The 13,423-nt window shown below is 34.6% G+C and overlaps 1 protein-coding gene across 1 annotated transcript; it reads right to left on the bottom strand.

Annotated features, from left to right (window-relative positions):
* Positions 1 to 696: 696 nt before the first annotated feature.
* On the bottom strand, positions 697 to 13,192 carry ANGPTL5 (angiopoietin like 5). The gene is made up of 8 exons (XM_005230552.4): positions 12,986 to 13,192; positions 11,090 to 11,237; positions 10,016 to 10,119; positions 9,353 to 9,446; positions 8,341 to 8,441; positions 4,664 to 4,784; positions 3,426 to 3,611; positions 697 to 1,882 (listed from the first exon to the last, which is right to left on the bottom strand). Exons 1-8 carry the CDS (start codon positions 13,082 to 13,084, stop codon positions 1,563 to 1,565), a joined length of 1,173 nt encoding a protein of 390 aa, XP_005230609.1. The 5' UTR covers positions 13,085 to 13,192; the 3' UTR covers positions 697 to 1,562.
* Between the last annotated feature and the right edge of the window lie 231 nt (positions 13,193 to 13,423).

Genomic DNA, 13,423 nt, shown 5'->3' with positions numbered 1-13,423 from the left:
GCTGCTGTTAGAAGGGATGCATTCCTAATAAGCCTGGAGTGAGAGGGAGGGCTAAAGAGTCTGTACACACTATCTCTCCACCTCTGGTTCAAAAGACTATGGAGTCCAACAACAAAATCCCCCTGCACTCAGAGAATTCAGTCCTCCCAGGAGTGTGAGCTATCCCCTCTCTCACAATCCCTCTAACAGGACCTGTAATACTTTTCCTCAAGCTACTCCCTACTGTGCTTCTACCATAGGCCCCCACTATAAGGACAGTCCTCAGTTTCTCTATAGCAGAGGGAAACCTTCTGTTTTTAGTAATTTTTTACTTCCAATTGTTAAGGACTAGTCAAGCACAGAAGAAAAGAGGATTTTTTTTTTCTCTCCCTTAACCTTGTAACATACCCTATCACAAGCTTTGTTTCCTCCTATAGCTACATATATCATTGGAAAGAAGTTCTAAAACATGGTTGTTCTGAACTGATGATGTTTTCCGCTCACTGTGTTAGTGCTTGGTCAAAGTGCAAGACAGCAGAGAGGAAACCTATAGAGTTTTTAGCTGATTTCATTCCACATGTTACTGCAGATCTGATCTACTGAAACTGAAGCAGAGATGAGAAATACCATCCCTAGTTGCTACAGAATAGATGCCAGGTTCCAGAAACACTGCTGTACTGACAATATTCACATTTTTATTGATATTAGTCTATTTTACTGACAGAAATTCAAACAATTCACACTAATTTAAAATGTACTTCTATAACTCAGATTGGTTTTGTTCATTACCATATGATCATTCACAAAGTGAATGCCAATAAGAATGAAAAACATAAGATCAGGCCCATATCCAAAAATTAAAACTCTAAAGGTTATATGAAATGTTATACATTTTCTTTGAAAAAGAGTGTTTATTTACAGTAAATTGTGAAATAGACAATGTTAGAATAACAATCTGATTATTAAACACATTGACTGTGAAAATGAAAGAAAAAACAGACCATAGTCCTTATATATCAGTAACTACCTTACTTGTATAAAAATTGGGCCCTGAGAGTATATAAAACATTGCATAGGTGTTGAAGTAAGTCAGTGTTCTCTTGCCTGATAAGGAATACAGAAAGAAGAGTTGACTGTGGAATATTAACCTAAGGTGAAGAAAAGGTTTTTTCCAAAATTATGGCATCATTATGACAGGTATATGGCTTTCTAAAAGAAAATTTGCTGAAATTTCTTGGCTATTCAGGTATGCAGAGAGCACAGAAAAACCACATTCAAAGGCCAGCATTACACTGCTTTTTAAAATTTTCCACTGGCTCTGAGATTGCATAAGAGGCAGTTGAATCAAAGCTGACAAGCACTAAGCTTAAATTTTTTTCTGAAAACCCTGTTCTTAGGATGTTCTTACTCAAGCAGAAACTACAAATGCTGACATTTCATAATAAAAATTAGTAACTGTATTATGGAAATATCTAATAAAGTTTTAAGACTGAACTGTTCAAGTGAAAATGAAAGGTATTTATGATGCAGTGATACATTATCTGACATAATTACAAGAAGACTTATATTTCTGTTTTCATAGATTAATGGAAATATGGGTTATAGGTTCTCCGAATTTTCATTGAAACTGATTTAATTTTGACTGGTTTATTGTTCATTGTCCATGTATCCCAGTGAATCCCAGTTGCAAGAAATCTACCTGTGTAGCGATGAACACCGTTAAGATTTGCAAGGCCACACTGGTTGAACCACCATCCAGTGTTATCACTGAAGTTACTGCAGCTCTTCACAGGCTGTTCTTTAATAGCACACATTGGCCTGCATCCATCATTATCAACATCAAATGTGCTGAAAGGCATCAAATTCTGGTTATCTTCTTTTCTATATCCTCTAAATGCATCCCCTAAGTACAACAGATAAAACAGAAGGGTAAAAGAGTGAGCTACAGAGAAACATAACATTTCTTACCTGTTGCATATCTTGCAAACTTTTCCTCTGAAATTATTAGAAAGATAGATTTCTTCAAAAGTGCTTCAAGAGCACCAAATAATGAGCTGGCAATATGTTAAAGACTTAGGAAAGAGAAAGTTTAAATACTGAGAAGTATGGAAGAACTTGAAATTCAATGAAACCTCTTTATATTGTTGTCACTTCTAGTGATGCACAGCAGCTATAAAGGTAAAGGCTTCTGTCCTTAAAGACAGTGGAAGAAAACATGAAAGAAATTAGAACCATTGTTAACTTCAGATTTTCCAGCGATGCGCCTAAAGCCCCAGAGTGAGTCATGAGGTAAAATGCAACTGTTAAAACACAAGGGTCAGTGATTACTGGTTCTGTTCTCTTAATGAAGAGACAATGTTTCTGACAAATCCAGGTAAAGCACCACACATTTAGAGATTAAGTCAGTAATAAGGAACATTCTTGAATATTAGTAAACATGCAAAAAGACAATAGAAAAAAGCAGTAAGACATGGTGCAATACTTAACAAAAATCTTGGCACATTTGGTATAGCTATGATATTCAGGGAGATCTGGAATTGTAAATTAATTTGTGTCTATATGTCAGCCTGTAAATGTTACATACTGTAGGCCTAATTTGTTCCAGTTGATTTCTTTCTCTATGCTTTGTATGCCACTGTCTAAGCAATTCTGAACTAACCAAAGCAACATCAGGAAGATTTCCACTAACATCAGCGAATTTGGGAAGAGATAATGGACATCTAAGTAACTGAACCATTAGATAGATATACACAAACACACACAAAATTCCTTCTGTATTATAGGGTGGACTTAAATCCATTAAAGTTCCTTTATTTTCTTTATTAATTTTCATAGAATCATAGAATGGTTTGGGTTGGAAGGGACCTTAAAGATCACCTAGTCCCAATTCCCCTGCCATGGGCAGGGACACCTCCCACTAGACCAGGTTGCCCAAAGCCCCATCCAGCCTGGCCTCGAGCACTGCCAGGGATGGGGCAGCCACAGCTGCTCTGGGCAACCTGTGCCAGTGCCTCACCGCCCTCACAGTAAAGAATTTCTTCCTAATATCTAATCTAAACCCACCCTCTTTCCTCTTAAAACCTATCTCCCTTGTCCTATCACTACATGCCTTTGTAAAAAGTCTCCCTCCAGCTTTCTTGTAGGCCTCTGGTATTTTCTTTATTTCTTTATTTCTTTATTAAAGGATTGTTTATTCAATTATTCCATTAAGGACCTTGAACCAACAGAATAAAATGATTTCTTACTATGTAAAGATTGATGTTGGCATAGTCAATCGCTAGATCATTAACCATTTATCTGCATAACTGTTCATTATTCACCAAATAGTGAAAAAGAGATTAGAAATAAACATTTTTAAAGTTAATTAAGCATTAATCTTTTGAATGCATTTCTTCATATTAAGAAAGGGAGCCACTATCTTTAAATACTATAGAGGAGGTTTTTACCAGCATTTCCTGAATAACGCCCCAAGTGGATCTTAAAAGAACATGCTTCATCCTCTATCCAAAATCTATCATACAATGCATGGGCATGCTTGTCATTTTCTGATTCCAAATCCACATAAAGACTGAAACCAGTGGCTTTTTGATTTACTATGTGAAAAATCTTCCTCAGTCCAAGCCAAAATTCTCCTAAAACAGAAATATAATAAAGAATTAATAAACTTCTAGAAATGGAAAGTGTACATGAAAAAATGGATTCTTCTAGTTTTTCTACTTTCCTTCCCGAACCAACTGTAATAAAAGTTGTATGACAGGATTATATTCCTTTGAAAGACTAATGAAGGTACATAGTAATCTTCATAATTCATTGGGAATTCCATGGAAAAAATTCCTATGTGTGCATCATCTTTTTTCTCTGTGACACTTTTAGACAATTGTCCACATGATAACTTCCAAGTGTTCACCTTCTTATACCTTAGAAGATCACAAAAACTGAATGTACTAAAGATCCACTTGATTAAAGAGAATTCAGCAGCTTTCCTAAGGGTAATACTGAGAAATTATAAATGTTGGCATTCTATGAAACGCAACAAAACTCAAACCCTATTCTCCAGATTTGCTGCCTCTACAAATCACACTATTTTTCCATGAAGGGTTGCCCCATGTGAACTGCACTTTTTTGTATAGTTGAAAAGTTGTGTGCTTCCACTGCAATCCCAGGTAAACAAAAAACAACTGCTTTGAGACTTGCTGAATGAAAGATGGCAGTAAAAAAGTAGTATAAAAGTATAAAAAAGTTGTGTTTGTATTAGCTAATGAAATATTTCCATTCTTTTTCTAACTTCATATGCTCTATGGTGAAATATTACTGATTTTTCTCAAAAAGTATTAAGGAAATACTTTGTAAATGTGATTAAAACCAACTAAGGCACTTCTTTTCTCAATCTGAAAAAAAGAGGGCAATTTATACATTATTTCAGGAAGTACATATAACATTTTAAACACCTTTTACGAGACTGAGGGTGGGCAATGGCTAAAGCCTTTAGTAGGGTGATAGTCATTGAGAAAATCACACAATAGATTTGATAAAAAAACCTCTTAAGTATAAATAAGACTTTTAATGGAAAAGAACTTTAATCTCTATACTATTAAAAATCCCACACTATTTAGTGGAATATAGGTCACGTAAGGGCAACAGAAATGTTGGGTCTGAAGCACTTTACTGTATTTAAAATTAATACCAGAAAGGTCACCAAATCCATCCAGATATTCAGACCATGTTCTCTGAAATGGAATGATTCCATCAGTTCTTTTCTGAACCACAGTCCATCCACCTCCTTGAAAATCCATGTCACACAAAACCTAGAATAGACATAAATTAAGCATCCCTGAAGCAGACGTTATTAAGAAAACATTTTCATTAAAGAAAAGTGGACTATTCAGTGTTTTGCTAAGCAACATACCTTTCAAATATCTTAACAAAAAGCTCAAAGAAAATAAAAAATGAAGCTGCAGTATTTTCTTGTATGTTCTTGTTGGACTGCTTGATTTGGGCATTTCCTCAACCAGTAAGAACTGTGTGCAAAAGTCTGCTTGTATCAGATACAATAAATAAGCTTTGATAAATGTTACTGCAAATTAATAATAGCATCAAGTGGAAGCAACATGCAATTTATTCACGCAAAATATTACAGATACAGGCACTAACACTGAATATACCTTTATTTCAGTAAAGCAAAACAGACACAACTTCTTATGTGTTCTTCCTCACCATTATACCTTCTTCCCCAGAAATACTGTGTGTATGATGCCTGGGAAATGTAGAGCCCTTAATAAAGGTGAGGAAATGGAAAAAGTGATAGCAATAACACAGTATATAATAATTTACGCTGCTGCAGCAGAAAACTCTATATAAGAAGGGGCCCCAATCCAGGGAAGTCCCAATGTGAACAATTAACAGCCAGCAAATGAGCAGTCCCATTGAATGCTAGAGATCAACTCTCAAATTTATGAGTCTTCACTAAAATTTGTGCCCCACAGCATGTCAAATGGCAGCGGTGCAGCTGCGCTCTGCTCCACTATGGAATATCCCATTATGTGGCACATTTTCTCCTCAGCCCATTTAACTGTAGACATGCAATTGTGTTCCCTGAAATAGGAATCTTACTGCCCATTTCTCCCCTGTAATCCCCCTTATACAGAGAAATCTGTGTGGGTCCAATAAAATCAGTGGGAGTATTGATAATTCTCAGAAGAGGCAGATTTGGTTCTACATGAGAAGTCATCAACCAATTAGATATGGCACCAAAACATACACCAGTTAAGTAAAAATATGAGACAGATACACAAAAAAGAGTCATTACTGTGTAGTTTCTTAATTCCTTATATGCTGGAAAAAATGCCATTTTCTTTCCTAAAGCCTTATAGTTAATCCACTTTACAGCTTGTTCTGTGTCTCATATCATGCAGGGTGTGAGGGACATGAGTGTTTCAGGTACAATTTAAATTAAATGAGCAGGAGGATGCTTCTGCTGAATATTTCTTCCCTGTCTATCTTTAGTGTGTATAAGAGGTATATTCCAAAAAACTCTTTGTTTTGTCTGACCCACCTTAGAAATATAATTGATCTAAATTTACTTATTGAAAAATGTGTCAGAAAGTAATCATGATTCAATTCTCCAGAAGTGAAATTGGTTTTAATTGCCTCATGTTTGAATGATCAGACAAAAGCCCATTTGGGACTAATTTTCTAAGACTGTGAGAATCTGCCACTACCACTGAAACTTTATATTCTTAGAGCTCCTGTAATTCAGGTTTCAATTAGCCTGAGTTAAGCATCAAAATCTATACTCGCTTTTGAAAACATGAAGTGTAAAACATGAAAACATGAGAACAGAACCAAGTTGTCTAAGTTATTTTTTTTCATTTACTTGGTATCTTTATGCAAATTATTCTGAAGATATTTTGGTTTACTTTCAGTTACATTTAAAGGGCAGCTTATTGCTCTAAAGGTCCTCGTTGAAATAAAAGTGTTTCATGCTGGCTTTTTTTTCTGGTTTTTACTTTCTTACTATGTTTTTCTGCCCCTTAGTATTTTTCTTATTTTGCTAGTCTGCAGAACTTCCAGAACTCTTGGCTATTAGCCCCTTAAAATGCATTACAATTTCTTGTTTATGTTTTAATGTCTTGATATTTTTGTCCATTCATCATTTCACTTTTACCCTTTTAATGCTTCAACACATGGAATAATTTGCATTAAACAGTTTTCCTTAAAAAAGTATTTTTTATGGAACACACATATTTTAGATATTTTTCTCTGAGACCTTTTTGGCACTATCTTTTCAGTTCTGGGTAACATCTACCAGACGAGAAATGAGACACTCATTTAATGAGTGCAGGCATTTATTCTTATTATTTATTATTACCTTGTGCTTTTAACCAAATTATTATGATTTTTCTTTCTGTTTCTTGTTCTCCTTAAGGAACCTTTCCACTCATATAACTGATTCTCAGATTCTGGCAGTAACTTTAAATGTGGAAAAGTGTCAAAAATACTTTTGAAGTGAAAGACAGTTTATCATTTCAGATTTATTTGCCAAAAGCTATAAGTGAACGGAGAAATCACTTTTCTCACCTAGATTAATCATACCATCTCTCAGGAAAAGTAATTTGGGTGAGGTATGAATATTTCCTCAATGGAATCCCCCTCAATCCAGAAGATACTCTGAAACAGATGCATTTTCTGTTATGGTTGATCCTGGGGTGAGGCAGACAGCATTTTCTTCATACTATAAACGTGGTTGTTCTGTGAACACTTCTACCTGTCTTTGCCTTTCTTTTACCTTGAATGAACTTGCCAGTGAGCTACAGGTCTTTTCCCTGAGCTTATTGCATTGTACTGACAGAATGATAGGTTTTTCCATTGGGGTCTGCACAACCAAGTTCATTTTTCCTTTTGAGATCCTAGCGTACTTCTGAAGCCTTTTCATAACCAGTTTGAACAAAAAAACCACCTTTTTTTGTAAGGTTTCAGTTGGCTAGAGATAAAGGGATTCATCCTTCCTTTGTTATATATAAAGGAAGGCTATAATGTTAGATATTAAATTTTGCTATTTATTAGCCGACTTAAACTACATAGTTATTCACCAAAAACTAATGTACTGCACAATTAAAGGTTTGAAAGTGTCATTCCACTATGCATAAGGACTTCCCTAAGTGGAAGCACCTGAAATGGAAATAAACAGACAAAACAAAGTATTCCTTGTGTTTGCATGAATCTGAATGTCCTGAGCCTGAGGAAATCAACCCCAAACTCTCTTCTCCTAGATAGGCACTATAACTGAGCAGTTACAGAAAATGCCTCCAGACTGAGTTACAACGATGCTCAGACAAGAGTAAAGTACCTACTCCTCTAATGTGCATCTGCACCTATATTTAGATGCTTATACAATATCATGGTCCAAGCTACAGGCATCAGTAGTGTCACCTCTCAAGAGAAGGCAATGCTATACGGTCATCCAGCAGAATGATTCAAAAAGCCAAAGGTCCCATTTTAGGAGCCAAAATGGATCAATCACTCGGCTTCTCAGTTTTCCATCTCTAAAAAGGAAAAGAACTGTACATCTCAATGTCCAAAAGGGATGCTGGAAAATACCTTGGATTTTCCTTTTTGGTACATTTTTCACTGTATATGAAAACTGGTGATGGGATCAGATGGGACATACATTAAATTTCTTTGTAGAAAATGAGAAACTTATCAAAATTATAGTAATGGCAGATGCATTTGGATCATTCAATACATTTCTTATTCATCTGTTGAGAAATCGTCAAGGACAGACAACACTTTGGATCCATTAAATATATTATAAGTGCATATTCTCAAGCAAATTGTGACTGTTTTGAGAGATAAATTTATTACCTCAAAAGGATAATTTGATCCTTCTGGATGGATAACATACAGACCAGTTGGAGTTTTTGAAACTGAGCCAACAGTATCTTTAATATCAGTGCAATCCAACCCTAGAGAAGAAAGTATTTGATGAAGTTCATTAGCAAAATATGTTTAAAAAAATCAAATACAGCTTAAGCACAGAAATATTACTCTTCTTGGTAATGTATGAATGATTTCGAATAGCAGTTTCTTATCATGCAAACTTTAAAATCATGTTTTATCATTAATTTACCTTATAAATGAAAATTCTCTGAACTTCATTAAGCTCAGAAAGTATAAAATATATTCTATAGAGATATTTCTTTCTAATCTTAATGTGTACAATGCAGAAATTAAATTATATATCTGGGTCATTTTACAGATTTTATTTGGGTAACACTTGTACTGAGAAGACGACAAATTATCTGGGGAAGGATGTATTTTTCCTGCAGATATTTGTATTTATACTTGTAAAATCCTTTATGTCATAATGTATACCTAAAAAACCCTTTGCTTCCAAGTGTTAAGCCAGGTCTGTGTAAAACATACTCAGACAAGCAGTCTGTACAGCCACTAAGACTGCTCAGAGGTAATGTTTCCTTTAGTTGGGATGGACACTACAAAGATTAATTGTCCAGTGGACAAGTGACTTCCATCCCATTCAAAGAAAAATATTGCAAATGCAGATCACACTTTATTGCAAAAGAAAGTGCCATTTAGCAATATCAGATCACTTATGAACTAATGATCATACTTGACACTTTGCATAAAAATCAATAAGATGCTAAACAAGATGCCCAGAATTATCGGTTATGAATTATTGAAAGAATTCTTTATGATGATGTTCTTAAACATTTTACAATTTTTCCAGAGTTTATGTTACTAACACAGAATATATGCCGTAAATGTTATAACTGCTTACCTTTGCTTTAATTAGTTCTTTGTCAAGATACAAAGATAAAAAGGGAAGAGGTCAAGACTAAATGCGAAAAATACTTACCATGAGATTGAACCATTTTGTAAGGAAGTGGATCCAAATGCTTTCTCAAAACCTCTGCGTTCAAAAGAAGAAGTCTGTTCATAAGTTCATTTACCTGCAAATTCAAATAAAAGATTTTTAATTAGGTCGCAGTAAGGAATTCTGCATTCTGAAGACGTTCTTTTTGACTTCTGGTAAATATAATCTGAAAATCATTTTTGTAGTATGTTAGTGATTCATACCTTCATTAGGTGAATTGGTCTGATTTTTTACTTTTTCATCCAAAATGATTTTTAGGCAATTCCAGTTAATTAAAAAAAAAAAAAAAAAAAAAAGTCCTTCAGTTTGATTAAGGCTTTTTATCTGTACTGAGCAATCCACAGTGTTTGTAAACTGTTATCAGAGTTAACAGTAATATGATACGTCACCTGCACAAATACAACAGGACTGGAGATAGCAACCAATGTGGAGGAACAGTCCTCCAGGTATGCCACTACGTTGTGAACCAGGTGGTGCGTATCACTCCTTGTAAGAATGGAACTCACAGGCTACCCAAGGTACAGGGAATGGTGACAGAGACTCTAATTCTACTGCTTTAATGACAATATAAATGCTTAATTTTCCTCAGTTAGACAACACCTGTAGTGACAAATAAGAAATAAAAATCTTTATGATAAAAAGTACCTGATTAGAAAGGTAATCCAAAGACGACTGTTGATCATCCATCATGTTTCTTACCAGTTTTTTTGTACTTCTTGCATATTCAACAAGAGAGTTCTGCAAATTTCCTTTAAAAGAAATACATTCATCCACTTTGTTGTTATGAATCTAGAAATATTCTTGATTGAATGACAACACATTTATGATATCTAAGTGAATATTGAAGGTGTTTAACCTCAGTGTACCTAAAAGTGAAACCAAAGCAGTACAGAGATCACAGATAAAAACCTCAGCCTTGCTGGTTGCAGTGAAGACATCTTAAGAAGTGATGGCTCTTAAGATTTGAAGAAGAATTTCGTCTTATCCTTGGGAAACTTGGATGACCAGTTAACGAATATCACAGAAATACAAGTGCAAATGATAAAAGACAAATATGTAAGGTTTCTTGTCATCCTACATATACTCATTCACTCTGCTACTCCTGTTTTCTGCCCTGATGCTAAAAATAAAAAACAATAATAATAAAAAAATTTGCATGTCAGGTAATTAATAATACATGTTAAAAATCATATGGGAAAGAATTTTGGCAATTTCTTCCAGAGGCTGATTACATCATTTGCTGTGTAGTTTGTCAAGGCAGTGAATAATGTCCTGCGTTAAGTATCTATAAAAGGCAAGCTGAAGTACAGATTTCCTCCCACTTTGGCTAACTACCTAACTAACTCCCACTGACCTCCCCTCCACCTAACAATGATGTTTAAATCAGGGACAAACACCCTACTCTTCCCCTCTAATAGAGAGCTACCAGCATCCAGAGGGTAACACAGATCCAGGTGGGCTGAACTGCTGCCTGGATTTGACTGTCTTCACCAGTGATTATAGAGACTAGCATGATTATCCTTTAACTTGGTCACACCAGCTGCATCCCAAAAACATGGCACACCAATTTTCACTCAGCCTGGGCAGCAGGGTCAAAGGCTGTCACGTGCTCAAAAAGAGTAAAAAATAAATCAGCAGAGCAGAGCAGAGCAGAGCAGAGGATTGCATAGCATGGCATTGCATAGGTTGTTGCTTAAAGTATTCTTTATGAATACATACTGCACATGTATTGTTTTTCCCCTCGTAAAATTTTAGCTTGAACATCACATGGCACAAGGCATTGTTCTTTTTGTTTTGAAATATCTGCAGATTTATTTTTCTCTTCTGCCTTGAGTGGTTCCTCCACAGCTCCAACATTCCTTGTGCCCTGTTGTACCAAACAATGGAGGGGGAAATAAATTGATCATAAAGCATATATAAAATAGATCGGTCTGCCAAAATGAATTAGATTACTCCATGGATCTTCCTTCAAAACCTGTGTTTTTTAAAGCTTTATCAAGCAATAATTGACAGAGCTGAAATCAAGGCCTGTTAGGTGTCTTCTGCTTAGCTATACCTCACAAGAGAAAAAGAATGTCAGAGGTAAAGATCAACCTCTACAACTTTAAAAAATACCACCAGCATTTCTGGTTAAAAGTATTCTACTTGTGAGCACTGTGAACTGGAGGCAAGAACTTGCAAATCTTGCATTTAAGGTCACATTTTAGGAATCACCACACACAACAGACATCTTAAATGCTAACAAAGTTATTTTCACTGAAAAGTGAAATACCACATATTAGCAAAACACTTTCACTCTTGAAAGCCCCTAAATTAATTACTTAGATTCTGATCATGGAAATACTTGCACAAGTTATTAATCTATGCACACATGCAGTCCCAAGCAGCTTTGCAGATAAACTTAACATTAAAAAAATATTTTAAATGCTCTGATAGAGGAAAGAATAAAGGGACACTATTCATAGGCACACAGTTATCTGAAATAGTAACAATATAAGCATTAGTAAAAGTAATTACACCTATCAATGTTCTTTTAAAATATTTTTTTTATATTTAAGATTTTTTCTTCCATGGTGCCATGTGGCATAAAATAAGAGAATGCCTCTGACTCATCACTTAAAGAAATGCTAAAAGTAATTCCTGAAATATGTGTCATTGTCAAAAGACTAAGAAACACATTTGAGTCTGTTCGTCAATTCCATAGTCTCAGCAAAGCATTGTAGTATGTTCATATGTTGTATTTTCAAATGTAAATAGGATCCTTAGGAAAGTAAATATTTTAATAAAAAACAAAACTTATTTAGACTTGAACATTCCTTCAACATAATATTTCTTTTCTCCTGCTGCAAATTTCTCTGTCTGGTATCAGCACTACACTGGCAAAGCACTGAACAGTTTTTTACCTGATTTTTGCTTTCTAAAAGTGAAAGTAAAAATTACATGAAACTGTTCCAACCCAAGCCATTCTGTGATTCTATTAACAAGGAGATTTTTTTTAAAAAAAAGATTTCAAATTATTAATGTAACAGTATTTTGTGTGTGGAGATAAATGCTAGAGAACTAAAAGAATATGTTTTTTTAATCTTAAAATAAGCACAAAATAAAGGAAGAAAAATTCTGTAAGAATTATAAATAGATCACTTGAAACTTATAAATAGATCAGTTGAAACTGGTTTGTTCCAGGGCTTTATCACAGCTATTCACCAGATGTTCAATTAAATACTGCCAAGCAAATATTTTTAATCAATATTTATTTTTAACAAAAGCCAACATGAAACAGGCAATTAAATCTGACCTCAGCAATTCAAGCAAAAACTGTGACTCTGCCAAAAACAATAGTTACTTTGCATTTACAGTCATGCAGATGAGATTAAAAATCTGGCCTAACAACTGAGCTATGATGAATCTCATTAACAGAAAAAAAAATTCTAATAAACTGAATTCCTCCAATTTCAGTATAGTTTCTTTTCTCTATCTGAAAATACCTGAATCTTCTGTACTTTTGTATCTATCCTGAATAAAGCAACCTACATTTTAAAAACATCTTTCAATTTTCTGAAAAATCATTCAGTTACATTCATTAGCTTATCTAAGCAAAGTAATTGAAAGTCTTACCTTCGATGAACAAGGCTTGACATTAGTTACGACGGTCTCTCCTGAACTGAACACAATAATACTAAGACAAATCAGTGAAGTTACCCTAAAGCAGTTCATCTTTTACTTGAAGAAATGCAAATGTTTTGATGGGTTTCAAATTTCCGTGGAAAGGATTGTGCACTATGAAGTCCTGAGCTAACTATTTGGGAATGTCTACAGCACAAAGAGCAGCCAACACATCGCTCCTTTAATGCCTGGATTTAATAAACCACATTTCAATTGCACAGTAGGTTTTATATACTAATGCCTGTATCCTGAGAGCAATTACTGCTTATCACCCCTACATGACAAATCAAATATATATTTTCATTGTGATAAAACTGACAGATTTTCTGATATGCTATTTTTAAGCTTTGGTATATATTTGGTATTGAGTAGTCTGGGATACTTGAAAGA

Source organism: Falco peregrinus, chromosome 4 (assembly GCF_023634155.1).
Source record: "Falco peregrinus isolate bFalPer1 chromosome 4, bFalPer1.pri, whole genome shotgun sequence".
Taxonomy (NCBI): domain Eukaryota; kingdom Metazoa; phylum Chordata; class Aves; order Falconiformes; family Falconidae; genus Falco; species Falco peregrinus.
The sequence above is the reverse complement of the archived record's forward strand: the minus strand, read 5'-3'. Positions and strand labels throughout refer to the sequence as shown.

Coding starts and splice junctions, on each gene's coding strand:
- ANGPTL5 (XM_005230552.4), bottom strand. CDS start 13,084: ATGAACTGCTTTAGGGTAACTTCACTGATTTGTCTTAGTATTATTGTG. Junction 11,238..12,985: donor TCAAGCCTTGTTCATCGAAG/GTAAGACTTTCA, acceptor TTGGTACAACAG/GGCACAAGGAATGTTGGAGC. Junction 3,612..4,663: donor TGGATTTGGTGACCTTTCTG/GTATTAATTTTA, acceptor TTTCTGTTTTAG/GAGAATTTTGGCTTGGACTG.